The 26,966-nt window shown below is 48.1% G+C and overlaps 1 protein-coding gene, 1 long non-coding RNA gene and 1 other non-coding gene across 4 annotated transcripts; all 3 read left to right on the plus strand.

Moving 5' to 3' along the window:
* The first annotated feature begins 2,022 nt into the window (after positions 1-2,022).
* LOC133235483 (C-C chemokine receptor type 1) lies at positions 2,023-10,069 on the plus strand. 2 transcript variants are annotated; one of them, XM_061397032.1, is made up of 2 exons: positions 2,023-2,284; positions 5,678-10,069. In XM_061397032.1, the coding sequence occupies exon 2, from the start codon at positions 5,743-5,745 to the stop codon at positions 6,808-6,810; it is 1,068 nt and encodes a 355-aa protein (XP_061253016.1). In that variant the 5' UTR covers positions 2,023-2,284; positions 5,678-5,742; the 3' UTR covers positions 6,811-10,069. The 2 variants fall into 2 exon arrangements, with proteins under 2 accessions (XP_061253016.1, XP_061253017.1); XM_061397033.1 differs by lacking the exon at positions 2,023-2,284 and adding an exon at positions 2,295-2,877.
* A 702-nt stretch (positions 10,070-10,771) lies between these two features.
* On the plus strand, positions 10,772-10,844 carry TRNAD-GUC (transfer RNA aspartic acid (anticodon GUC)). The gene has a single exon. It is a non-coding gene; the product is annotated as a tRNA-Asp (tRNA).
* Positions 10,845-16,168: 5,324 nt separating this feature from the next.
* On the plus strand, positions 16,169-21,032 carry LOC133235488 (uncharacterized). The gene is made up of 2 exons (XR_009732562.1): positions 16,169-16,273; positions 19,274-21,032. It is a non-coding gene; the product is annotated as an uncharacterized LOC133235488 (long non-coding RNA).
* The last annotated feature ends 5,934 nt before the right edge of the window (positions 21,033-26,966 follow it).

The following is a 26,966-nucleotide window of genomic DNA, read 5'->3' on the forward strand; positions in this document are numbered from 1 at the left end:
ATTGACTGCAGCATAGGTGATCCTCTGTGGCCTCAGAGACTTTTCCTAGAGATGCGTTATAGGTTCTTCTCATGCCTGAGACCGTCATGCATAAAGCCAGTCTGGCCGACTGGAAGACGAGAGCCACGTGGAAAACTGAGGCACTCCAGTCAGCAAGCAGCGCCCACCATCAGACGTGGGAGTGAGGCTACGTGGGAACATCCGCCTAGCTCACAGAATCATAGAACAATCTCCTTGTGATTTTAAGCCCCAAAGTTTTGAGATTGTTTATTAGGCTGTCAAAAAAGAGATGCATGTGAAAAGTGAAATCAAGGATTATTACAAGAGAGCATTAGAGAGTAGTAACCAACCTGAGCTAACATCCCAGGTTTCTTTTCAGAAAATTGTAGTTTCTATTTATTTATTTATTGGCTGTGCTGGGTCTCCATTGCTGCTCGGGCTTTCCCTTGTGGCAAGTGGGGGCTGCTCTCTTGTTGCGGTGCCTGGGCTTCTCATTGCGATGACCTTGCTCATTCCAGAGCACAGGCTCCAGGGCATGTGGGCTCAGTAGCTGGGGTTCCCAGGGTCTAGAGCACAGGATCAGTAGTCATAGCACACAGGCTTAGTTACTGCGTGGCATATGGGATCCTCCTGGACCATGGATTGAACTCATGTCCCCTGCACTGGCAGGCAGATTCCTACCCACTGAGCCACCAGGGAAGCCCAGAAAATTCTGGTCTCTATTCTTTTTCATTGTTGAGCTATTTTGAGTGGTGCCTTGCTGTTTATTGTCCAGATGTCCAACCTACACGATAAAGTGTGAATAAGGGAAACTCCACCACCACCGCCACCCCCCCCAAAATCTTACAGCTCTCTGAGCTCCACCACCTGCCTGTCACGAATGACTTCCTGCTATAGAGAGTGGAAGGCTTCATGGAGGAAGCGTCTCTTTGGTGATCCGGGCGGGATGAGAGAGATGTGCATGGACGACAGCACCCTCTTTGACTTTGCAACCTGACCCACACAAGGGGGCAGCTGAGCAGAGCAGAGGGACTACTGGACCGGTCCCTGTGGTTTGGCAGGTTGGGGGTTGTAGAATTCTGGCTGGAGGGCCAAGAGAGCCTATGGCATGAGAAAGGGTGGCGGAAAGAGAGCCTGGGGAAGGAAATTAAACAAAGAGGAATGGAGTGGGAGGGTGGGGGAAGAGATGGGGTGATGGGGAGGTGGCAGAGGGCTACTGCCTAGGAGCCACTTGTACACCCCAAAGGCCCTTCTGTCCATCTGTGGGACGCTCACCCATTGGGCTTTGGTGTCTGAATGTGACCTGGGACCAGAAGCAACTTCCTTGGCCCTGGAGAGAGAGAGTGTGTCCCAGGATTAGGCAACAGAGAGCACTCCAAGGTCAGGACGCTGCATCCCCTCTCTTGGAAATTAACCTGCTGGTGCAGCTTTTGAATCTGAAAGGTGCGCCTCATTGACAGACAGGATCCCTGCAGCCCAGGAGCCTGGCCTCACCCTTCTTGGTTACACAGAGCATAAGCTTTCTAGGATATTGACATTGCGACAGGAAAGAGAAGCAAAGAGAGGACTGGGTCAGAATCAATTGTCATGGATGAGATGCAAAAAGGAAATCTGTAAGATCAAAGAGAAGGGGCCAGACAGCCGACAGCCATCCAACAGACCTGTACTCTCTCCAGGCGGGAGGCTGTTCATCATAGAGCCGCTCCCTGGGGCTTGTGAGGCAGACTGGGGAGCAGAGAGGGGCGGTGAGCAGTTGCTGGCACAGGCACATAGGGGTGCCAAAGAGAAATGACCCCCTGCCCTTCTAGGGCTAGTAGAGCCAGATTGTTTTGAAGACCCAGAACCTAGATTTTCTGTTTAAATCCTTCCATTTGCAATCTTTAAAAAAAAAAGAAGAGGAAGACTACTTACTGAGGGCAAGAACTCGATTGCTTCAGAAGCTCCAGAAACATTCACTGCCACCCACCTCACCCTGCTCAACTCCACCCAGCCCCACCACCCAATCCCCTTAAAGCAGAGTCGCCTGAGGAGAAGTACAGCTGAGTGAGCAGGAAAAAACCTTAGAGTGAACTTGGCATTCAGGAACTGGACACCCAGCAGTACAAGAAAGAAGATCTTTGTCCCCTTCTTGTTGTTCTGAAAGCCTGAGACCCGGAGTTCTATCTCCATCATCACACAGGAAACTGACAGCTTCCGACTCACTCAGGACCTTGACCTTGAATTCTTAAAGCATCTAAAAGCTTCAGAAACAAACACTTCGTGGACACAGTCCCCTGAAGCCAGAGTAAGTAGAACTTGTCTCTTCGGTCTTGTCAGTTATTTTTGAAGGCACCGTTGTTTGCATGTGGCCAGATTGGACTGTAGTTCTCCTGTTGCAGGACATGACTTGTTTATCAGTCCGTCTCCACAGAGATGGGGAGTTCTTTGAGAGCCAGTCAAATGCCTAAGTAACCCACCAATGCATGAAAGGCAGTGCTTTGTATAGCAATACTGAGGGTGGATGGATTTATATGAGTGCTCAGATGTAAAATAGGGTGTTGTTTTTGTTTTGAGCTGATTCTTGTTCTTTCTAAAAACAGTATACTTTCTTGTATGATTGCTTGTTGATGACTGATTAAAAAGTCAGCCCACTATTAACATACTTTCTGGCGAAAGCTATTCAAGACACTGACAATTGCCAAATTTCCCCATGTACTCAAAGACCAAACACGGTATAAGAGGAAATTGCAGCAAAAGGATAATACTAATTAGTAAAAGCTTTGCAGATGCAAAGATGATCTGATACTGAGACAATTTCTTAAGAGGCTAGACTCAAGGAGCCCCAGAATCAGGACTGTAGACTGTCTTTGAAGAAAGTAAGATCTCACCCACCAGAAGGTAGGCAGCTGGCCAGGTGACCTCCTTGTGGGGGTGGCGGGGCGCAGGGGAGGGCAAGGGGCATCCATTCTGTTCTAAAGAAGAGGAAGGTCAGAATTTTGTTCTGAAGAGAAGCGACACGGGGGCTACTTGGAGGCATCTACTTCAGCCTTTCCTCCAGTAGGTCTGGAGGGTCCCAGACTTTCAGGATTAGAAATCCCCAGAAGTTTGCACAGCTGACCACCAGGCTCTGTGCCCCTCAGTGACCCTTAAGTCCCCACTCTGGCTCCAGGACAACTCTAGGCTATTCAGACTGAAGGGCATGGATGCACTGGTAAGTGTTTATCAGCTAATTCTCCTGAGAAACGTGCCCTGATTCCTAGTGATGGCCGATTCCCATATGTAAATATTCCCATTCTGGTTGACTTTGAGTCACCAGCATGCTGGATGCAGAACAGCTGCACATGACTGGCTCTTATGAACCAGTAGAAGCCAGCTCCTGCACCCCACCAGGCCTGGGCATCTCCCACCACCACAGACGGCCCTTTGTCTGTCCAGAGGCTTCACCAACTCCCAGGATAAAGGGTGCTGGCGCTGGACCACTGGGGCAACGGCCTGGGGCAGACGTTAGTAGCAGGCTGCAGACGGACTGGCACGTGACATGGCAACATGCTCCTTGGGTCTCGCCTCCAGGGCCTCACTCCAGGCCATCTCCCTTTAGGGACAACGTGCCCAGGAGCTGTTTCTGGTGCCCAGCAAGTGGGGAATAGTGAACTGGCTTGAAGGTGGCAGTGGGTGTGAAGTGACTCTGTTCAGATGGCCCCTGACAATGCTGACGCAGTTTGCCTCCACCTTTGCCAGCATTCCCCAGAAACTGGGCTCACGGGCTCAGCCTCGCACCCCTTGCTGTCGGTGCTGCCCCTGCTAACACAGTAAGCCTGAGAGCCCACCCAGAAGTGCTGACTGCCACGTGAAGTTGTCGGCACTGGCAGGGGCAGCAGAAATCAGAAATTGCCAGCACAGCTTGTTTAGTGAGTGGCAGCCTGGGTTTCTCCAGAAAGAGGCTTGACTGGCTGTATGCAAGTTCAGAGATGGAGGAGAGAGCCCTAAGGATGGATTGGATGGGAAATGACCGCCCCCAAGCCTGGGGGCCCAGCAGCACCTCACCCCCCTGTGCCTTAATCCCCGAATGCCACTGCAGAAATGTGAATTTTGTGAGCAGGAAGCATTCATTAAGCTCTGTGGAAAGAGGAGCAATGGAGTCTGAAGATTTTAGATGGAAATTATGCTACAGGTACCACTCACTTTACTGATCGATGTTTAGGTCAAATCAGTTAGATTGATGGCAGCATTTTGGAAAGTTCACAGTGCAGTGCAGATGGAAAGGACTGTCAATGTCCATCACTCTCAAGCAGAATTCATTTTCCAGATTAACTACAGGGAGACTTATAGGGAGTGGGGTGCATCCTGGTGGCACCAGGCCTCAGAGCAGGGCATCTGCAGGGAAGGAGGTCCCCTCGTATTTACTGAGAACCTGATAATTTCCAGGGGAAGGTCAGACATTGCCTTACATTAGCCCTGCAAGGTAAGGGTACTTTCCCACATTACAGATGAGGAACCGAGGCTCAGGGAGGTAGGTTAACTTATATGAAGTCATAGAGATGGTAGGTTACACAAAAACCTGTGCTCCCTTCGGGGAGGAGTCTTCAATAAGTGATTGGAAAGGATGGAAGGGAGTGCTGAAAAGCAGGGGCTGGAGATTTTCTACAAAGGCAGGCTACCTAGTAGTTTTAGTTTTGTTTTGAGGCAATCCTGGTTAGAAAATATCTAAAGTTTTTTTTTAGGAGAATTCCGCCCTGTGTCTGGTCACTGTGTGCCACTTCCTGCCTTGAGGCTGTTCTGAGCCTTTCTTTCCCCAGGGCCCCCTCTCCTTACCATCGCAGCCCACTCCTCCCAGACTGTTACTGACTCCCCCTCACGGCTATCTCAGGGGGTCTTGGGAGAACCTGGGTGGCCACAGAGGACCGTGTGACGTAAGTCAGGCCGGCGGATGGGTTGGCCTCCTAGGATCTCACTATGGCGGCACTGTTGGTGTTTGCTGTAGGGTAATTTTTGCATCGCGATACATCCTCGGCCTGGCTACCTAATGGCAGTAGTGACCCCCAGTTTTTGTGACAACCGAAAAAACATTCACATTTACCTGTGCCCCCACGGCACTGTATCACCCCTGGCTGAGAATCTTTTTAGCCCCCAGAGCCAGAAAGATCTGTTAGTAAGTTTTGGACTTTCGTCCAGAACCGTTTTCCTTCCCAGCCTCCTCTGGGGATGCCACAGTGCAGTCACTGCCCTGTGATTGGGGAGGAGAGCAGGGGGTTTCAGGAATGGGCCTGAGAGTGGCACGCACCAGGGTTTGAGCTCCAGCTCTTGTTCTCAGCAGCTTTGCTCCCATCTTGTGTGCCTTCACCTCTAAAATGGGGAATGACCATGGTGCCCCCTCAAGGGCTGTTTATCACTGAGCCCAACGCCGAGTCCGTGGGAAGCCCTCGGAAAGCCTTGGTCGTGAACACGCGTGAGGCCTCCCTTGTCCTCCCCTGTCTGTGCTCTCCGTCCTCTGGACGTCTCCTTCAGGGCACTCACTGCCAGAGCACTTGGGTTAGCGATGTGTGCACGCCCTGTTTGTTAGTGTGGTAGGCTACAGGCTGCATGAGGGCAGAGGACCTGGGTCTCCCTGGCTCCACAGGGCATGGTACGCAGTACGCACTAGTAAGCAGCTGTCCAGGGGTTAAGGACGTGTACTCACTGCCTTGTCTTTGTTGTCCAGAGCCCACTGCCTCTAACGGCAAATACATACGGAAACATTTCCCTTGACCCGTGGGAGAAGCCAGGATGGAAACTTCAACCACCGCAAAGGACTATGACATGACCACGGAATACGACTATGGGGACACGACCCCATGCCAGAAGGCACAGGAGAGGGCTTTTGGGGCCCAGCTGCTGCCCCCCTTGTACTCGGTGGTGTTTGTCATTGGCCTGGTCGGCAACATCCTGGTGGTCCTGGTCCTCATGCAATACAAGAGGCTCAAAAGCATGACCAGCATCTACCTCCTCAACCTGGCCATTTCTGACCTCATCTTCCTCTTCACGCTGCCCTTCTGGATCGACTACAAGGTGAAGGATGACTGGATTTTCGGAGATGCCATGTGTAAGTTGCTCTCTGGGTTCTATTTCATGGGCTTGTACAGCGAGATCTTCTTCATCATCCTGCTGACCATCGACAGGTACCTGGCCATCGTCCATGCTGTGTTTGCTCTGCGGGCTCGGACTATCACGTTTGGTATCATCACCAGCATTGTCGTCTGGGTCCTGGCCATCTTGGCTTCTGTCCCCGGCTTGTACTTTTCCAAGACCCAGTGGGAGTTCACCCACCACACCTGCAGTATTCATTTTCCTCCTGAAAGCTTCACAAAGTGGAAGCAGTTCCAGGCTCTGAAACTGAACATCATGGGCCTGGTTTTGCCTCTGCTGGTGATGATTGTCTGCTACACAGGGATTATAAAGATTCTGCTCAGAAGACCAAATGAGAAGAAGGCCAAAGCCGTGCGTCTGATTTTTGTCATCATGATCATCTTCTTTCTCTTTTGGACGCCCTATAATCTGAGTGTGTTCGTTTCCGCTTTCCAGGATTCCCTGTTCACCCGTAAGTGTGAGCAGAGCAGACAGCTGGACCTGGCCATTCAAGTGACGGAAGTGATCGCCTACACTCACTGCTGCATCAACCCTGTGATCTATGTCTTTGTCGGCGAGAGGTTCCGCAAGTATCTGCGGCAGTTGTTCTACCGGCTGGTGGCTGTGCACCTGGCTAAGTGGTTCCCCTTCCTGTCCACAGAGAGGCTGGAGAGGGTCAGCTCCATGTCTCCCTCCACAGGCGAGCATGAACTCTCTGCTGGGTTCTGACTCAGGCCCCTGGAGGCGGATGCAGGACCCAGCAAGAGCGACCTGCCAGGCACGCTGGCTGGGGAGGAGGCAGCTTGGTCTCCCAGCAACTCTGTCACCTGATGTGGGATTCTAACCACATGGGGTTGAGGGGATTCCAAGCTGCTCAGGACAAAATCACTTCTGGCATTTGAATTTTCTCCATGAACTTCTCTTTTGTAGAAAGGAGATGAATACATGAAATGGGACATCACAGAAGACTGGGACAAAGGATGATAGAGAAGGGCTTAGTCCCAAACAGGAGTTCAGATTTGTGAACATTAACATTAATTAGTGAACCAGCCACTGAGCATCCACCGCCTTCAACACCGGTAACCTTGGAAACTGATTTCCATAGCTGCCTCTGCTCTGAGCTGAGAGCCAAGCAGGAGTCTGCGGCCTCCTCCATCCACTCCACCCAACCCCCATGGCGCTTGGAAACCATGAGGAACCTCGAGCTCCTGATGGAAGAACTTGATACCTAGCATTAAATAGGATTGGGGAACTGCTGTTGGCAGTGGAGCTAAGAAAGCCCTTGGGTAGAATTTTTATAGCTACTGAACTGGAAGAATTCAGGCAGTGGGCTAGACACAGACCAAATGTATAAGATGCTGTACTTCTGTCTTTGTGAATATTTTTCAGAATCTCTCTTCCCTATCACTTGAGGGATGCAGCAGTAATTTCTGAGAGCTTTATTGCGGGAATTCTTATGAGGCGACAGGAGACAGGGTCGCTCTTCGTCCTCTGGACCTCCATGCAGGCCTTGTAGCTTATGGATCAGAGTTCTGGCTGCCACCTTAGACCCAGCACCAGGACAGTGACCTCGTGTGCAAGTGGACAGGGTTTGAGGCTGGCAGGGAGGGCAACGTCTACCAGGAGGGGTGGCGACTCTGTTAGTGTAGGAAGTCAAGGAGCCCTTAACTCAAAGAAATTCATTTACCCTAAAGGTCCTTAGCACCTCAGCTCTCGCCTGAAGTGAGACATGTCTTTATTCCCTTTTCCCTCAGTTGTACATTTCTCTAAAAAATAATTTTTCCAATAACATAAATCGTTGACTGGAAAAGCTTAAAAATACAAACAGAAAAAAGACAAACAAATGTCAAAATCATTCATAATCCCCTAGGCAGAAACAGCACTGTACATTCTTTGATATATCTTTTACTTTTATCTTCCCTGTGCCTATTTATGTTTATAAGCAAGATGACCTTTGACTGTGGTTACTCTTCTACTATTGTTGTCTTTAAGCAGCAGCATGTTGGGATCACTTTCCCAGGCAATAAATCATTTCTAAGCTTCGGCGTTGGGACCTGCGCTGAATTCTACCTCTGGAATGAACCCTAATTCATTTGCCAGTGTCCTCACGATTGTTTGTGCAAATCAATTCAGTCCAGCAACAGTGACCAAGGACCTGCTTTGTTTAAACCCAGCGCTCTGAGCCCCAGGAGACACGGGTGCAGAAGGGCCGTCTGCCCTCCCTGAACTATTAGCACAGTGCAGTGGACAGGTGCATGGACGTCAGCCCAGCCCCAGCGGGCAGGGGGACCTGCCTCCGAGCCCATGGGGCCAGCACAGCAAAGGTGGGGCAGGACCCCCTCAGTCAGAAAGCAGCCTAAGTGAACGGGGGTCCCACCTAACAACACAGTGACACCACTGAGCGGCCTCTTTCTGGTGGATGCTAGAGTTTGGGGGTCTTACCAAATCGCTCTTTCACTCAGGGACCTACTGTGTTTTCCTCTTTATGCAAAGAAGATGATGTCATGAAGGTGTAGGGAATTTGTGTGCGAGGAGGAAGCGGTCAGTTTGCACTGGGCTTATGCTTCCACACAGGAAACGTGGGCGAATACAGGCCTCAGGGGTAAGGTCAGGGTCAGCTCTCCACATGTAACCCTGCCAGCCTTTTTCTGCAGTGTGAAGAGGAGGTTTAATGGAATTAAGAAACATTTGTTTACTACTTTGGTAAAATAACACTGAATCAAAGTATAATATTTGATCCACTACAGTATCACAATGAGAACTATTTCACAACATTCTCCAATTCAAGTTTTGAAATAATACTTATGTAATTACTTATTACAATGGCAATCTATGTTCTTTGTAGAAAGCTGGAAACAAGCAAAAAGCCCAAAGAAGAAAATGGAAGCACCTGTTATTCCACTATTCAAATGCGGCCTCTTAGCATATTAGTAATTTAGTGCATCACCTTCCAGTATTGTTTTCTAAATGCACATGCGCACATGGGTGTGCACACACACACAACCAATCACACTTAACATTTGTTTTGTGTAAACTCAATGAAGTTTAACACATAGCAAGCTCGGTAACTGCTGGTTGAATGGATGACTGTTTCATTATAAAATAAGGATTAGAGTAGTGTATACGCTATGAGGCTATTCTGAGGATTAAATGAAATACAGGAAGGAAAGTGGGGGTGACCTTTCTCCAGCTCCATCAGATGAGAGATCTGACTGCTCCTGCCAGACACCTCCTTGGTCACTCAGGACACCTCCAGCCCTTCCCAACAGGGAATGCCTGTCTCCCATTCCCTCCCCTCCCCACTCCTGTATGATCAGAGCCCCGCCTCATTATATTGTTGTTCTTAACTCTTGTCTCCATTTCATCCTAGACAGAAAGATACTTTTTTTTCTCCAGAACTCTTTGAGTTCAGTTCAGTTCAGTCGCTCAGTTGTGTCTGACTCCTTGTGACCCCATGAATCACAGCACGCCAGGCCTCCCTGTCCATCACCAACTCCCAGAGTTCACTCAGACTCACGTCCATCAAGTCAGTGATGCCATCCAGCCATCTCATCCTCTGTTGTCCCCTTCTCCTCCTGCCCCCAATCCCTCCCAGCATCAGAGTAGAACTCTTTGAGAGCAAGTTGCAAATAGGATCCTCATCACCTGTTAGCATAATACTTTGAGATAATTTTATTTAGGCAAGGATGCACTCCCGTACAGTAAAATCTAGAGACTAACATAGGTGCGGCATCACCATGTAATCCACAGCCCTGTTTCTGATTTTGTCCACTTTGCAAGCAATGTCCTTTAATGTCCCAGGATCTGGAACCACTTGTTCCGTGTAGTCACCTGGTCTTTCTAGTTTCCTTCATTCAAGAATCTGGGCCTTTTGTGACTTCATCACTTTGTAACACAAAAAACTACACTTTCACTTTGTTTTTTTTAATCTGACAGGTGGTTCCTTGTTTGGAATTTACTGATGTTCTCCCGTTGATTAGATTCACATTATTCAAAAAATCAGGACAATCACAGCAGTGATGCTGTGTTCTTCTCAATATCAGAAGGCATATGGTGCCAACTCGCCTCACGACTAAAGATGTTAAACTTCATCCGTTGTTTTATAAGGTGTTTACCAAATTCCCCCACTGTATTTTGTACATGTTAATTCATAAGTGATTATTATTAGCTGACACTCTAAATCTTTTCTATCCCACTCATGTGTGTATTTACATATATTATTGCTACCTCCTGGATTCCCTTTTTTCTCCAGTGGCATACCACCTAATATTGTGTTTCTTTTGATGCACAGATTGTCCCAGATCTATCTAGTGAGATTCCCTTTAAGTTGGATCTTCTGTCCTTTCGCTGTCCCTCTCCCGCCCCCAGGGGTCTCAGTGCATTCACGAGAGTGCCGTGGAACTCTTTCAGTTTTCAAGGGCTGTAAATTGATACCTGACATTTCTTGGACACCACAGGAACTACTAGTGTGAGGTAGTTGACAATTCCAATATGAGATTGTAGTACATGCCTTTCGAAGTTGTCATGTCTTTTGCAGAGTGGGGTTTCCAGTGGTTTGAGATAAGTAGTGAGAAAGAGGAAATGAGGATGGCAGTGCCCAGTGGGATTCCAAGGTTTGAGAAGCTGGGCCATGCCCAGCAGCTGCACATATCCCACTGGTACTGACTGTTTAAAAATAAAATCAGGGCACTCCCTGGTGGTCCAGTGGTTAGAACTTTGTGCTGTCACTGCCGAGGGCCTGGGTTCAATTCCCGGTCAGGGAACTAAGATACTACAAGCTGTGCAGGGTGCCCCCCCCAAAAAATCAAATATTATTATTTTTTATTTATATGGATTGTCTTTTCAAGCATGCTTCAGTTGTTTGGATCTAACCACATAAGAAGTGGAATTGTTGGGTATTTAGGTCCAGGACACTGAGAACAAAAAGTATGAAGATAATAAGGGCATGATGAACTGAGAGAGCTTGGGAACCTTTGGAGGTACGGGTTTGTTTGGGAACTGGAGTGTATACCGCTGTGGGAGCTTGTCGGTGAGTCTGTGCAGGCTGTTGCCTCCGCATCCAGTGTTGAGTCATCACTGCAGAGGAGGGCTCCAGAGGGCACCACCAGACCCCATAGGACACACTGGGACCTGCAGGGCAACCTGCACTTTCAGCCTGGTGATGCCTCGGTGCCCCAGGACGCAGGAGCAGTGGACTCTGGGTGCAGACACTCCCCTACACCATCAGCGGAGCCTGTAAGCCAGCACGCCGGCCCCTGCTATCACCTTCAGAGCACAGCACTGTGCCTGTTGCTTCACTCTTGAAACTCACACGGCAGTCGTCTCCTGCAGGCGCTCACCTGGACCCTGCAGGGGATTCTGGGCATGGCCTTTCGGCGTGACTCTGAGGATGCCATACAAAGCACCACCTTGGGGGTTTATTTTGTTCTGTACCTTCTTTCAGCGCTCTCCAGCATTTCAAATGAGCACACCATAAGAATGACTATTCTTTGTGAAAAGAATTGATGAAAGAAAAGAGAGAGGGAAGAGCAGAGAGAAGAGCAGGGAAAGAGACAGAGGAAAGAAAAGGAGTGATGCCTCTTCCGAGAACATCCAGCGTCAGCATTCCTGAGCAGGAGGTAGTGCTGGGCGGGCATGGAGGCTGGAGCGGGAGCCATGAGAAAATGCTGCGTTTGAGTTTTCTGTTCAGGAGGGGCCCCGTGCACACAGTGAGCACAGTTTTAAAACACAGGTATATAAATACCGGAAGATGCCAGGTAAGGGCTTCACCATGTCCCTGAGCCTTGCTTTTCATATTAAGCAAAAAGAGTAGCTTATAATAGTTATAAGTTATAAAGACTTGGGCTGAAGCTCTGTGGGGTAGTGGTAATTGCTCGGAACCTTCTTGGTACCACACTCTTAGTCCCCAGTGTCCCCTGTCCCTCTCGTCTCTCACCCTCCCCAGCCTCCCAGGTCTCTGCCCCTTCCTACTTTGTAACAATGTGCATTGCTTGCTTGCTGCTAAGTCGCTTCAGTCGTGTCCGACTCTGTGTGACCCCATAGACGGCAGCCCACCAGGCTCCCCTGTCCCTGGGGTTCTCCAGGCAAGAACACTGGAGTGGGTTGCCATTTCCTTCTCCAATGCATGAAAGGGAAAAGTGAAAGTGAAGTCGCTCAGTCGTGTCCGACTCTTCTCGACCCCATGGACTGCAGCCTACCAGGCTCCTCCGTCCATGGGATTTTCCAGGCAAGAGTACTGGAGTGGGGTGCCATTGCCTTCTCCGAACAATGTGCATAGAGCTGCATAATTGCACAGAGCTCCAAACAGGGATTTAGTAACTACTATATGAAGAGTATCTACCCCAGGGACCCCCTCATTTTATTTTCACTTCTTAAAAGGTTTTCCTCAAAAGGAAGATTGCGTGCATTTTCTTTGAAATAGTGTCACACCCCAGTTATTTCCTCACATTACTCAGAAGCGCAGATGCCTTCAGGAAGCTGACACATTGTGGCCATTCACAATTGACATCACCTCAGTGCCTGTGAAGACCAATATTTGACTCTACCGCATTTGCTTAATTGGATACTTGGTTCCTAAGAGGGAGGAAAAGAGAAGTCAACCCCATAATTTAAATGTTGAATGTGTGTCTTTGCAAAATTGCAGAAGTTCAAGCAGCTTTGTACTTCCGTTTGGTCAAAACTGAGTTTTCTTTACCTTTTTCAGGAAGTAAGGTGGGGACTTGTCCTGAAGGTGAATATGATGGGCATTATTAAATACGGCCACAGGGAGGTTGCTGCCATAGTTGTGCTCATTGTGAGACAGAAGTAACACTCTCTGGAGGGCCAGCATTCTTTTATAGCAGGGAAGAAAACAGACTGCTGCTTCCTGCTTTGAGGGACATCTTTTATATACTGAAAAAAACAGGAAGCAAACAAAACTCCTCCGATGGCCCTGGTATTGATTAAATAGATTCAGTAATGTGCTGCAGCCAACTTGCAGCAGTTCATGAGAGCCAGTTGTGAGATCTGTCCCCACTCCATGATACTATGTAACATTGGTAACCTGAAATTGGAAATGTTTAGATTATATACACCCGGGGGAATTTGTAAGTGCTACTTATTAGGGCTCTTGGGTTTTTTGGTTTTTTTTTTTTGGTTTGTTTGTTTTTGTTTCTTTTTAGAGACAGTTGTTAAGCATTTATCAGGATCTTGCTATTTAAAATATGTTCATGAAATGGAATAAGTTCCTGTCAACATTAATGTTGTAGAAAACTATTTCATAATAAGACAATTGTGTTTGCAAAAATATGAACTTAGACCCTCACCTCACACTGTATGCAAAATCTAAGTCATACACTTAAATGTAAGAGAGAAAATAAGTAAACTTTTAGAAGAAAACACAAAAAATCTTTAGACTTTGATCTAGGCAAAAGATTTCCTATGTACAATACCAAAAACATAGTTCATAAATGGGAAAAAAAAATGGATAAAATGGACCTCTTTAAAAATCAGAACTTTCGCACTTCAAAAGACAACATTAAGAACATGTAAAGATGGATTTCCCTAGCGTTTCAGTGGCTGGGGCTCCAAGCTTCCACTGCGGAAGCATGGATTCGATCCCTGGTTTGAGAACTAGGATTTTGTGTACCGCATGGCACAGCCAAAAAACAAAAACAAAAGAACACCTGTACGACAGGAAATAGACTGACAGACTAGGAGGAAATGTTTGCAAAACACATATCGGATGCAACGTGTAACCAGAATTTACACAGAACTCATACAACTCAATAATAAGAAAACAATGGAAACAGCAAAAGAGACACCGATGTACAGATCAGTCTTATGGACTCTGTGGGAGAGGGAGAGGGTGGGGAGATTTGGGAGAATAGCATTGAAACATGTATAATATCATGTATGAAACGAGTCGCCAGTCCAGGTTCGATGCACGATACTGGATGCTTGGGGCTGGTGCACTGGGACGACCCAGAGGGAGGGTAGGGGAGGGAGGAGGGAGGAGGGTTCAGGATGGGGAACGCGGGTATACCTGTGGCAGATTCATTTCGATATTTGGCAAAACTAATACAATATTGTAAAGTTTAAAAATAAAATAAAATTGAAAAAAAAAAAAAAGAAAATGTCTACTATATTAAGTGAAAAAAAAAAAACAAAACAATGGACCCAAGCAAACAATAGGCAAAAGATGTGAACCGATATTCCACCAAGAACATTTATGAATGGCTAATAAAGTATGAAAAGATGCTCAACATCTTTAGTCAGTTCAGTTCAGTTCAGTTCAGTCGCTCAGTCGTGTCCAACTCTTTGCGACCCCATGAATTGCAGCACACCAGGCCTCCCTGTCTATCACCAACTCCTGGAGTTCACTCAAACTCACGTCTATGGAGTCGGTGATGCCATCCAGCCATCTCATCCTCTGTCGTCCCCTTCTCCTCCTGCCCCCAATCCCTCCCAGCATCAGAGTCTTTTCCAATGAGTCAACTCTTTGCATGAGGTGGCCAAAGTACTGGAGTTTCAGCTTTAGCATCATTCCTTCCAAAGAAATCCCAGGACCGATCTCTTTTAGAATGGACTGGTTGGATCTCCTTGCAGTCCAAGGGACTCTCAAGAGTCTTCTCCAACACCACAGTTCAAAAGCATCAATTCTTCAGCGCTCAGCTTTCTTCACAGTCCAACTCTCACATCCATACATGACCACTGGACAAACCATAGCCTTGACTAGACCTCTGAACCTTTGAACCTTTGTTGGCAAAGTAATGTCTCTGCTTTTGAACATGCTATCTAGGTTGGTCATTACTTTCCTTCCAAGGAGTAAGTGTCATTTAATTTCATGGCTGCAGTCACCATCTGCAGTGATTTTGGAGCCCCCAAAAAATAAAGTCTGTCACTGTTTCCATTGTTTCCCCATCTATTTCCCATGAAGTGATGGGACCAGATGCCATGATCTTAGTTTTCTGAATGTTGAGCTTTAAGCCAACTTTTTAACTCTTTAGTCATTAAGTAAATGCAAATTGCAAATTAAATCCACAATGAGATACCAATTCACACCCATACCCACACAGCTCCCATCCTTCTTAGAACTGGTCATACAGTCAATTAGCAGTTTATCCTGTACACTTATTTTCCCACCCAGACACTTGATCCCTAGATGTCCTCATGGCATAGATTATTTTTAACATTTAAAAATTTATTGACAACTATTGAGATAAATGTTTCAAAACTAGGATGAGAATTCACACTCATGACTTTCAGTTCCATGTTTGACCCTTTTGGAGGTTGAAAGATTCCTTGGAAGGTCATTTCCAATGTGTAATACTCTCTGCAATAAGCCAGCAGAAGGTCTTCCACCCCTTTTGCATTTTTCCACTGACTGAGAACTTGTTTTCTTCCATGCATTCAGAAAGAGAGGGTGCCCTTTGTCAGAGTCAGCCAGTATTTGACCAGCCTGAGATCAAGAGCTGGACCACAGATGTTGAGAACAGAAGAGCATCTGGAAAAAGACCAGGATCAACACTAAGGCCTTATCTCTAACCACTCACATCTAGAGGAGCTACCTGGTGTGAAGCGACTGCTGGGTTCTCCTATGTTAGTTGTTGGATGCTTTCCCACGCTGGTTCTTAACTTAACCCAGAGGTGATTTATCCAGAGTAGCCCTTTGTTTTCCCCCAGGTGTTGACTGGGGTGGGAGATGGGGAGCAGAGTCCATTTGTTACCTAAGCCCAGAGATAATCAGATCTTTGCTGTGAGTTTTCTAGCAAATGTTATCCAATTGCTTCTTATTGACCTAGTTGTAAGTTAAGACCTTGTCACTTATGGCCTGATCACAAGATGACTGTTTTCCCTGAAGTGCCATCTATCTCTGATCTTACCACCTGGTTCTTGTGCCTGACAAGTGTTTTAAGTATCAGAGCATGAATTTTCTTTCTTTCCTCTTAAATCTCATCTTGTTGGTTTGAGTTCAGTGACCCAATGTGTCAAGATCCATTTTACTCTTTATCTTTGCATTGATTTCCTAATTTGTATTCTCACCCTCAAAATTGGCAAACAGGAAATGCCACGTGGAACATGAATCTGCAAAGTATTATAAAATAATCACTATAAGAGAACTAAAAATTTGACAGGCATTGTTGAGCTGTATTCACTTCCTCTCCCTTGAGGAAGCCAGAGATCAATGCTGTAGAGATCGAAGTAGCACAAAGTAAGTTCACTGGGCACAGTGGCATCGGAATGGTGGGTACAGGGCAGAGGGAGATGTGAATTCTGGCATGTGCTCACATGTGTGTACGTGGGTGTGCAAAGGGCAAAAAGCTGAGGCTTCTGTGAGACTCGGTGAGAAAGACAAAAGGAAGGAGGCCTAGGAGAGCAGCCCTAGTGCGTTTGGATGAGGACAAGGAACAGCGAACGCAAGATTCTCGGAGGTGTCTCGTCACGACTTCCACAGTGTTGATTTTGCTGTCTGTCTGCTTGGTTTCTCTATTTCGACGCCTGATGTTACTTGGAAATGCAGCTGTGCTTTTTCAGTTCCATGCAGTGAGAGGGTGGGGGAGCCTCTGCAACTCCAAGGCCCCTTTGCAGACAGATCAGCTGAGGGAGAAGGGGAAACAGGTGATATGGGCCAAACCCAAAGCAGTGGAGGGAGGAAGGGTGGGCAGCTTGGAGACAAGCTCAGACCCTTAGGCAGAGCCGCCCCTGTCGCACACAGGTGGGGTGTTTTCTCCTCCAAAGGGGAGGCAGCGGGATGGAACAGGAAGCAGGGGTCTCTGCACTCCTGACTGCAGGCTGCTGACAGTCACAGCGCTGAGCGGGTACCTCCAACACACGAGTCTTTATTCGTTGTCATGTCTGCGCTCTACTACGCTGGTATATTAGGTTAGAATAACACCAAAAGAAGACCAAAGTATGATATAAAAATAAATATAAAGAGCAGTTCTGTTTTCTCCCCATGCCCCGGTGGAAGGTCTTATACTCCCTTGCCCACGTCTACCCCTCCAGGCATCTGCCTTTTTTTTAATGGGGAATTATGCGGCATGTGATTTATGTCTCAGTACAGCTGTTAGGTGAAAGAAAGGTAGAACACCAGCTGGCAGGAGATGGGGACATCTGGGAAGGCTTTATAACTCTAAGATGAGGTTCAAGGAAGAATTTGTCAGCTTGTGTGTGGGGTGGAGTGAAGGCTATGCCAGGGCAGCTGATGCAAAGACCTGGAAGTGAGAGGGGGCTTTCCTCGATTCAGGAACTGAGAGTAGCCCACAGAGACAGGCGCAGGATGGGGTGGGGCGGGCGAGGAGGGCCCAGACCCCCAGAAGCCTTGTAAGTCAACCAAAGCTTAGCGAATGAGTGTTCAACCTGAGAGTGACGCGCCCAGGTTTGCATCTTAGAACCATCATCCTGGCTGCAGAAAGTATGGAAAAGGATAAGACAGGGACTCTCTTATCAGGAGGAGGTTGTCCTCAAGGGATGAAATGGTGGGGACCCGGCACCGGGGAGGGGCACTGAGGACAGAGCCAAGTGGGCAGAGTGCGAGGGCAGGCCCCCAGGTGTCTGTCTTGAGCAGTTCACTCAAGGGCATTGCCACTTGCTGAGATTGTGAGCCCAACCTGGGCAGGGAGCCTGCTGATGAATTGAGTTCTAGGGTTACCACATGTGGCTACAAGACGCTCAGTGGGTACCTGGAGGCAGTGCTGCCAGAGATCGCCTAAATGCAGGCATTTAATAACTAAAAGATTTCAAACAAAAATCCAGCTTTCTGGCTTCAAACAAAAATCCAGCTTCTCTGCGAAACCTGACACTGGGAACTCTGGCCACTGTGGGTTTGTATTCACTCTTGTGCACAGCTCAGCAAACTAGTCTGAACTGGCGCCACACCCAGCCCTGGGCCTGTGTGACCCTAGACATAAGATTTCTTTGTTTTACATTTTTAGAAGGTTGTTCAGTTCAGTTCAGGTGCTCAGTCGTGTCCAACTCTTTGTGACCCCATGGACTGAACCACGCCAGGCTTCCCTGTCCATCACCAACTCCCGGACCTTGCTCAAACTCGTGTCCATCCAGTCGGTGATGCCATCCAACCATCTCATCCTCTATCGTCCCCTTCTCCTCCTGCCTTCGATCTTTCCCAGCATCAGGGTCTTTTCCAAGGAGTCAGTTCTTTGTATCAGGTGGCCAAAGTATTGGAGTTTCAGCTTCAACATCAGTCCTTCCAATGAATATTCAGGACTGAAGAATGTATGGCAAAGATCTTGGCCCACAGAGTCTACAGTATTTGCTCTCTGGCCAAAATGTTTTTTGCCGACCCTGCTCCTGGCAGGTGTCTGCTGGAGCTGAGTTGCTGCTGCCACCTTTCCACGGGTGCAAGGCCCCTGGTTGCTTCACTCCCCAGGCCCTGCTCTTGCTCAGCCCGACTCACTCGTGTACAGTTTCTCCTTGGCTCCCCGCCAGGTCTTGGGGTCCTGAGAATGTGTGACAAGAGGAAAGGGCAAGAAACCAAGGTAAGGACAACCTTTAAGAGACAAGCAAAGAAAAGGCTGAAAGGAACAGAGAGGTAGGAGAGAACCTAAGATAGGGATGTTTTCCAGGTCAGGAAATAGAGCTTTTCAAGAAATATGTGTGGTCAGGTTCTCTGGTGCAGCTGAGCAGCCTGGCAGGGGGAAGCCTTTAGAACCCCCAGTAGATTTAACAAGTGACAGTGAGGTGATGAGCTTTAGGGGAGTGGGGAGTGCAGATGCCAGATTTGAGTGGTTGAGGAGCAGCTGGCTTCCAGGTCAGCTATGGAGGGAGGGAGAGACTGGGCAGCCACTGGCAGGACTTTATCAAGACTTGATCAAATGGGAAAGGCTTGAGCTACAGAGAGGGAGAGATGGAAGGTGGGGGCAAAGCTGATGGAGTCATGTCTGCGGAGGGAGTCAGGATTTGCCTTGGCCAAGCGTCCGTTGGGAACAGGGCCCAGGGACGTGAAAGTGCAGGTGGAGAGGGAGATTTTCTAGCAGGAAGTTTGTGCTTTGTCCTATTGGCTTCTGTTTTCTTGCTGAAAAAGTGGCGGGTCACCTGCCGATTGTAGGGGTTGGGGGAAGGTAACAGAATTCTAGAGTGAGAGGGTCTGAGCTACACACGGCCCAGAATAGGGAAACTTGACAGTGTTGCTGGGTAGCTCAGGAGCCTGTGAGTCACAGAGGCATGACCATCTTCCCCTCCCTGCTCTCAGGGACCCTGTAGATGTCAACTGATGGCCCCAGTCACAGGACTAGGCAGCTGCAAGCGTGTCAGTCCACACACTCCAGCCAGGACTTCCAGTGGCACAGGAAGAGTTCTAGTTACAATTTAAAAAACAGAAGAAAAGAAAAGCAGAAGGAGCTCTTTCATAAAACTTTGGTTTAAAACCAATACATTTCAACATGAATTACGATTTAGCATCTGCAGAGTATCTCATCGTTTTAATGAGCAGTCACATTGAATTCCACTCATGCGAACTGCACGGCAGTGACAGCGTGCCGAGTAGGGAAGGGCCAAGGGAGGCGCGCTTCATTTTCACAAGTAAAAGGATCGAAGCTCACATAATGTGTAAATGCCACGTCCAGGAATGTTAGGCTTTGGATAAGCCTAAGAGACATTACTTTGCCAACAAAGGTTCGTCTAGTCAAGGCTATGGTTTTTCCTGTGGTCATGTATGGATGTGAGAGTTGGACTGTGAAGAAGGCTGAGCGCCAAAGAATTGATGCTTTTGAACTGTGGTGTTGGAGAAGACTCTTGAGAGTCCCTTGGACTGCAAGGAGATCCAACCAGTCCATTCTGAAGGAGATCAGCCCTGGGATTTCTTTGGAAGGAATGATGCTAAAGCCGAAACTCCAGTACTTTGGCCACCTCATGTGAAGAGCTGACTCATTGGAAAAGACTCTGATGCTGGGAGGGATTGGGGGCAGGAGGAGAAGGGGACGACAGAGGATGAGATGGCTGGATGGCATCACTGACTCAACGGATGTGAGTCTGGGTGAACTCCAGGAGTTGGTGATGGACAGGGAGGCCTGGCATGCTGCGATTCATGGGGTCACAAAGAGTCGGACACGACTGAGCGACTGAACTGAACTGAACTGAACTTATCCACAGGTACAACTACAACCAGAATTCTGAACTCATCCCGTGACGAAGGGAAAGGCACTGGGGCCCATTTAGTTAAGCTTGAGTTCAAATTCCAGCTCAGTTTTCTTAGCCTTGTGACCGTGGACAATGCTTCACCTCCTCTCAGTGTTGTTTCCTCATCGGGGAGGCGGGGTATTGACCACAGTCTTGACAACAGACGGTGTAGAGCCTCAGTGGGGTCTCAGAGGGAGAGCCCCACGGAGCAAGCACAGGGCACAGGGGAGTCCGTCAATAAGGGCTCAGGTTTCTAATTGTCACAGTAATGTGTCTTCCTGCACAGAAAGGAGAAGATTTCAGAAGACCTGGCCCTCAGCCTTGTTTCAACTGCCAGCTTTGTGACCTGAGCAGGTCACTTTTCTTACTGGGGACGTGACCTCATTGATTAGGCTTCTGTACATTTCCTGCCTCATTCACTTGACCAGCTTAGATTATGTGCTGTCATTTGCTGCATTAAAAGAAAAACCTAAAATTTCATGGCTTAACAATAACAAAATTGTTTACTCTCTGTTAGGGTTCTGCGAGTGACCGAGCGGTTCTTCTGCTTCGTGTGGCATTGACCAGGGTGCTGGGATGGCTAGAAATTCCAAATTGGTCTCTCCATCACCCAGCGGGCAAGCTGGTGCTGGCCGTTTATCAGAGTTCAGTTTTCCATGAGGCCCCTCTGTGTGACTGCACTGGGCGTCTCACTGCAGAACACTGGATTTCAAGAGGCAGCAAGCAGCAACCGAGAGTGAATGTGCAAGAGGAAGAAAGCAGGAGCTGCCAGGCCTGAAGACCTGAGCCAGGAGAGTTCCAGAACATTAGGTCAAAGTAGTCACCGGCCAGCCTCAGTACGAGAGGAAGGAAATGCAGTCCACCCACCCACCAAGTTCCAAAGACAGAACTGACATGACCTCTTTGGAGATTACCCACCCCCCAGGTAGAAACACTTTTCTTCACCAGTTAATAGTTCAGGAAGATATAGCTTTCTTCTCTGAGGCCCCACCCTTCTCAAATTGTGGAAGAACCTTGGGGACTTAAAGAGCCTCAGTCCTTCTTCCAAACGCAGGCCGGGAGAGAACTTGAACGGGGCTATGGTGCAAACTGTGTTAGCACACCCGTCACTGTCGAAGCCCGAACGGGCTCAGCCTCAAGGACACTTGCCTGTTCAGGAAGTGATGTCCTCACTGCTCTGGCTCCATCCGGACCCCTTACAGGTGTCACACACTGGCCCCCAACACTGTCGCTCCTTCAGCTCACACGTGCTCAGCCATCGTTCACAAGGTGTGACACCATGCCTGTCCAGGGCTGCTAGTCTAAGCTGCCAGCTATTCCAGAATCACTGCTACGCATGCACGCACACATGCACGCACACACACACACACACATACCTCAAAGCCTTGGGCCCTGGAATCAAGCTCAGACCCCTTTCCCCCCAGCGCGTTTACCTTTGCCCATAGAGCCCTCATCCTTTCCGGTCACCATTGACCCCTCAGCCAGGTTCACTCAGCTTTTAATGTGTGCAGTCCTTTCCCTCCCAAGGCTTTTGGCTCCTCGTGTGAAATGATTTTTCCCTCCCTAAAGCTCCAGGTCACAAGGAGACCCAGGAGGGGCAGCTTTCATCACGCTGTACAAAGCACATGGATGTGGCACTCTCTTCACAAAGCATTTCTGTTCTCCTTGTTGCCATTAAGTTTAATCAACTAAACGGGACATTCAGGAAATACTGCTCCCAGGTGACCTTCAGTCCAGAAGCCTCTGGTCAAAAATTAATGATATAGGGAGTTTACTCTGTAAACCCTGTGAGAATCTTAGCAGAAGCTGGTCCTTGCCAGAGGGGAGGGAGTGAGGGCTTGGGCAAAATAGGTGGAAGGGATTAAGAGGTACAGACTTGCAGTTATAAAGCAAATGCTGCTGCTGCTGCTGAGTTGCTTCACTCATGTCCGACTCTGTGTGACCCCATAGACGGCAGTCCACCAGGCTCCTCCGTCCCTGGGATTCTCCAGGCAAGAATACTGGAGTGGGGTGCCATTTCCTTCTCCATTGCATGCATGCATGCTAAATTGCTGCAGTCGTGCCCGACTCTATGCGACCCCATGGACAGCAGCCTACCAGGCTCCTCTGTCCACAGAACTCCCCAGGCAAGAATACTGGAATGGGTTGCCATTTCCTTCTCCAAGGGATCTTCCCAACCCAGGAATCAAACCTGGGTCTCCTGCATTGCAGGCAGATTCTTTACCAACTGAGCTACAAGGGAAGCTCAAAGGTCGATAATTATTATTAATAATACTTGAAGAACACATTTAAGTCAGTCTTTTGCAAAGAATGATTCTAAAGAAAGCAAAAAAACCCAACTTTGGTTCAGTTGCTCCCTTCACAAAGTTGAGTTTATTCTCACCCTGAGTTTAGATTCCAGCCCTAAGCAGAATCCAACCCTGACCCCTGCCTTTGCTTCTTTGTAAGTTTTAAATTTGATATAATTTCAAATTTATACACAGACATTTCAAAAATGGATCAAAGGACCCAAGTTCAGAGAACATTTTATCCATATTTGCCAGTTGTTAGTATTTGCCACCTTTTGTATTATTGTTCCCCTCTTCCTCTGTATTTAATACATATGTTGTTTTTCCAGGTAAAAAAAAATTTTTGAGAGTAAGTTGCAGACACCATGTTCCTGAAGACCTCCTAAGTACTTCAGTGCGTATTTTCTAGGAACAGGGACATTCTCCTATGTAGCCATGGATCAGTGATCAAAGTCAGGAAATGTAACATTCATCCAGTGCTGTTTTCCAGTCCACAGTCCATATTCAAGTGTTGCCAGCTGCCCAGTGAGCTATGTCTCCCTGTAATTCAGATCCAGTCTGGGTTCTTGCTTTGTGTCAAGTTGCCAAGTCTCCCCAGCTGCCCTTCATCTGGAAGAGCCCTCAGCCTTTCTTAGCCCATGTCTCCTCTTCAGGCAGGTGCATTTCTGTGCAAGAATTAGGAGTGTGGAACCCTTCACCTCTTCACAGTCGGGCCTGCCGCTTCCCCTCTTTGCCCCCTAGTCCTTCTTGGAACTGCATTTCTTCTGTAGATTAGGAAGCCTCACTGAGCAGCCTTGCCTCGGGGCAGAGAAGAGACAGATTGGTGGGGTAAGCATCTCTGTTGTTTCTTGTGACTTCTCTCCAGTCTGGAAAAAGTGATTCTGATAACTCCATGCTTGTTCCCTTTTTGTTTTAACCATGTTCTGTTGTAAAAACAGTGTGCTGGTCATAACAAAGGAAATTTACTGAAGCAGAAAGAGAACGGAATCCTGCTTTAAGAACCTGCTTATTCTTACATGTACAGTCTACTACTGTATTTTATATAGTTGAAGTCATTGGGCTCTTTTTTTTTGGTCATCTGCTTTTTCACATTTTTAAAAAAATGTAAATTGTTCTCAACCACTCTCCTCCACCTAGGCCATTCAGGCCAAGGTTCAGACAGGATCTAAGATAGTTTGTGAGGCCCCTGCCTGGCCTCATCATCCCTAGTATGCACCCCAGGCCAGGCCCTCGGAGGCCCCTGAACCCCCAGGCCCTTTCTCTGCACTGTCCTTCAATCTCACTGTTGATGCTGACCCATGGTTCCCACCAGGTAAAGGTCCCTGTGATCTTGGGTGGCCTCAGCCTGCAGGGTCTTGAAGCAGGGGTTGAGATTCCCTGGCCAGAGATTGAAGTCCGGCCACAGAAGTGAGCGTGCTACATCCTGGTCACTGAACCACCAGGGACAGCAGCCACCGACGGCGCCCTGGCCCATCAGCAGGGTAGGAATGAATGTCCACATAGAGATGGGAAGTAGTGGAACGAGTGAAGTGTTTATTCAGAGGAAAAGGAGTCCGTGTGGATAGGCACACCGGTGGGCTCAGAGAGGGAGCCACACCCTCGTGGTAGGGTGAATCACTCATATGCGGCATTTCTTCTGGGTTTCCTTTGGCCAGTCATCTTGTTCTGCCTGGCTTTGAGTCCGTATTTGGTTTATCTCAGGTTCCTTCCATGTGGGCACACATACACACCCCTTAGCCAAGATTGATTCTACCAAAGAGGCCTATGGGGTGACACCCCTCCCTTTTGACCTTCAAGGAGCATTTCTGTGCATGTGTAGATGGTAAGATCTTGACTTTGAAAATGTGGAATACATGGTCTGTTTATCTCTTACTTGGGCAAATCTCAGCTTCTGTCTGGTTCCTATATTTTGGAGTATCTGTGCACAGGGGGCAAGCTCCAGCTGCTGAGCCTGGGGCTGGTCTCTCTCTTGCCTCCCCTGGAGGCAGCCTGAGCATCACTTCCTTGTTGCAGGTGCTCCTGACGCTGATCTTGCCACCCCAGCCCTCCCTGCAGCCCAAGACAGTCACTCGCTGCCTGTCCCAAACAGCAGTTAGCGGTTATCGTTCTGTTTTGAACATGTGCTCTGTGAGTTTCCTGTGGGCAGCACCTGCTCCCTGTATTTCCGTGTTCCCCAGTACCAAGCACAGCACACAGTCTGGGAGCGAACCCTGCAGATGTGAGCATCAGTAGCAGTATCCTTCTTTCACCCTGATTTTGCTCTAACCAACACTTGTGTCCACTGAAAAGAAAGGCAAAACCTAAAATTTGAGAATTCTGTTTTATTCAGGGAATTTCTGTGGACTTAAGCCTGGAAGACAGATAGCTCTGAGGGACGATTCCAAAGAAGTAAGGGGGAGCCCAGGATATATAGGAGTTTTGCAACAAAAACCAGGTAGTCAGAACATCAAAAGAAAGTGAAGAGGAACTAAAAAGCCTCTTGAGGAAAGTGAAAGTGGAGAGTGAAAAAGTTGGCTTAAAGCTCAACATTCAGAAAACTAAGATCATGGCATCTGGTCCCATCATTTCATGAAATAGATGGGGAAACAGGGGAAACAGTGTCAGACTTTATGTTTTTGGGCTCCAAAATCACTGCAGATGGTGATTGCAGCCATGAAATTAAAAGACGCTTACTCCTTGGAAGGAAAGTTATGATCAACCTAGATAGCATATTCAAAAGCAGAGACATTACTCTGCCAACAAAGGTTCATCTAGTCAAGGCTATGGTTTTTCCAGTGGTCATGTATGGATGTGAGAGTTGGACTGTGAAGAAGGCTGAGCGCCGAAGAGTTGATGCTTTTGAACTGTGGTGTTGGAGAAGACTCTTGAGACCTTGGACTGCAAGGAGATCCAACCAGTCCACTCTGAAGGAGATCAGCCCTGGGATTTCTTTGGAAGGAATGATGCTAAAGCTGAAACTCCAGTACTTTGGCCACCTCATGTGAAGAGTTGACTCATTGGAAAAGACCCTGATGCTGGGAGGGATTGGGGGCAGGAGGAGAAGGGGACGACAGAGGATGAGATGGCTGGATGGCATCACTGACTTGATGGACGTGAGTCTGGGTGAACTCCAGGAGTTGGTGAGGGACAGGGAGGCCTGGCGTGCTGCCATTCATGGGGTCGCACAGAGTTGGACACGACTGAGCGACTGAACTGGACTGAACTGAAGGAAAAATCGGACATCTCCAGTTAATGAATTTAGCACTTTTCTGTGTACGGGAGGAGGCAAGAGTATAGACCCACTGAAATCATTCCTTTGATTTGCACCTTAGCCATCTAGGGCGAGTATCTGACTTTCCTCCATCCTGAATCCCCTCCGGGTGCACAGCTGGGGTGGCTGCAGTGGCTGCTGCAGCAGCATCCTTTGTTCCCTAATGGAATGGGTATATTTTTCATCCACCCTGGTAAAGACCCCTGTCTTTGGAGACTAATGGCATCTGCCTGGGCCCTCCCTCCCTCATTGTTCCCATTGTTCCTCATCCCCTTGCTTGTCAGCTCCTCCTCTCTGGGTTTGGAGTCTACTTTAAATCCGACCACGATTCTTTGCTTGACCAAACTTTAGTCAGCCTGCTGAATCTTCTCCTAGGCCTATCTCTGCACTTCCTTGTAAAATCCAGTTTTAGCTAGAACCCTGCTAAGTTGGTTTAGTAGGAACCTCCATCCTCCATACCTGATTGGATTCCTCATCTTCCACCAGCCCCAGGTGGTGTCTGATCACCCTGGCCTGCCTACAGAGTTTACCTGTTTACCTCTGGCATTCCCGCTTAGTGATCTTCATCCACTGCTCCCTCACTCTCTGTTCCTTGGCTATACATTTCCATTTGCTCACTCTGCTATTTGGAGTTGAGCCCCCAATCCCTGCCCTACTGCAGAATTCATTCCAGTAGGCCCTACACTGGTTTGTACAGCCTCCTCTTAAATAAAGTGTGCCTACTGTGCTTTAACAAGTATCCTTGAATTATTTTTTTAAAAAACAAACCCCCTCTCTCTTAGTGGCTAGCTGAGTGATCTTGGGCAAGTGAACTTCTCCACCCTTGAGTTTCTTGACCTCAAATCCTTTGCCCTCCCCATCCCTCAGTCACCCACACTCTAAACATTGTCACCTCCAGGATCTGCTTTACAAGGAAATCGTTAACATCTCCCTCACTAACCACAGCTTCCTTTATTTCCTACTCTTCATGCCCTTGTTACCATTACTTCTACCTCCCTTCAACCCCATCAAGACCTCTGACACCTTGGACCTGCCATTTCCCTTGCTGTCTTGACTTAATTATTGATCCAATCAGGGTGCATGGTTACTGCCTCTGTCTCCACAGTTCTCCACACTGTCCTCTGCCACCTCAGCCTGGAAGGCCCCAGCCCTGCTACTATTTAGCAGTTCCACCTGTGTTTTTATGCCCAACTGCCTAGAGAAATTCACCCACATCTGAGGACTTCACA

The sequence above is a fragment of the Bos javanicus genome, chromosome 22 (assembly GCF_032452875.1).
Source record: "Bos javanicus breed banteng chromosome 22, ARS-OSU_banteng_1.0, whole genome shotgun sequence".
Taxonomy (NCBI): domain Eukaryota; kingdom Metazoa; phylum Chordata; class Mammalia; order Artiodactyla; family Bovidae; genus Bos; species Bos javanicus.

What these genes read in the sequence shown, in the direction of transcription:
- LOC133235483 (XM_061397032.1), top strand. Translation starts at nt 5,743, where the DNA reads ATGGAAACTTCAACCACCGCAAAGGACTATGACATGACCACGGAATAC.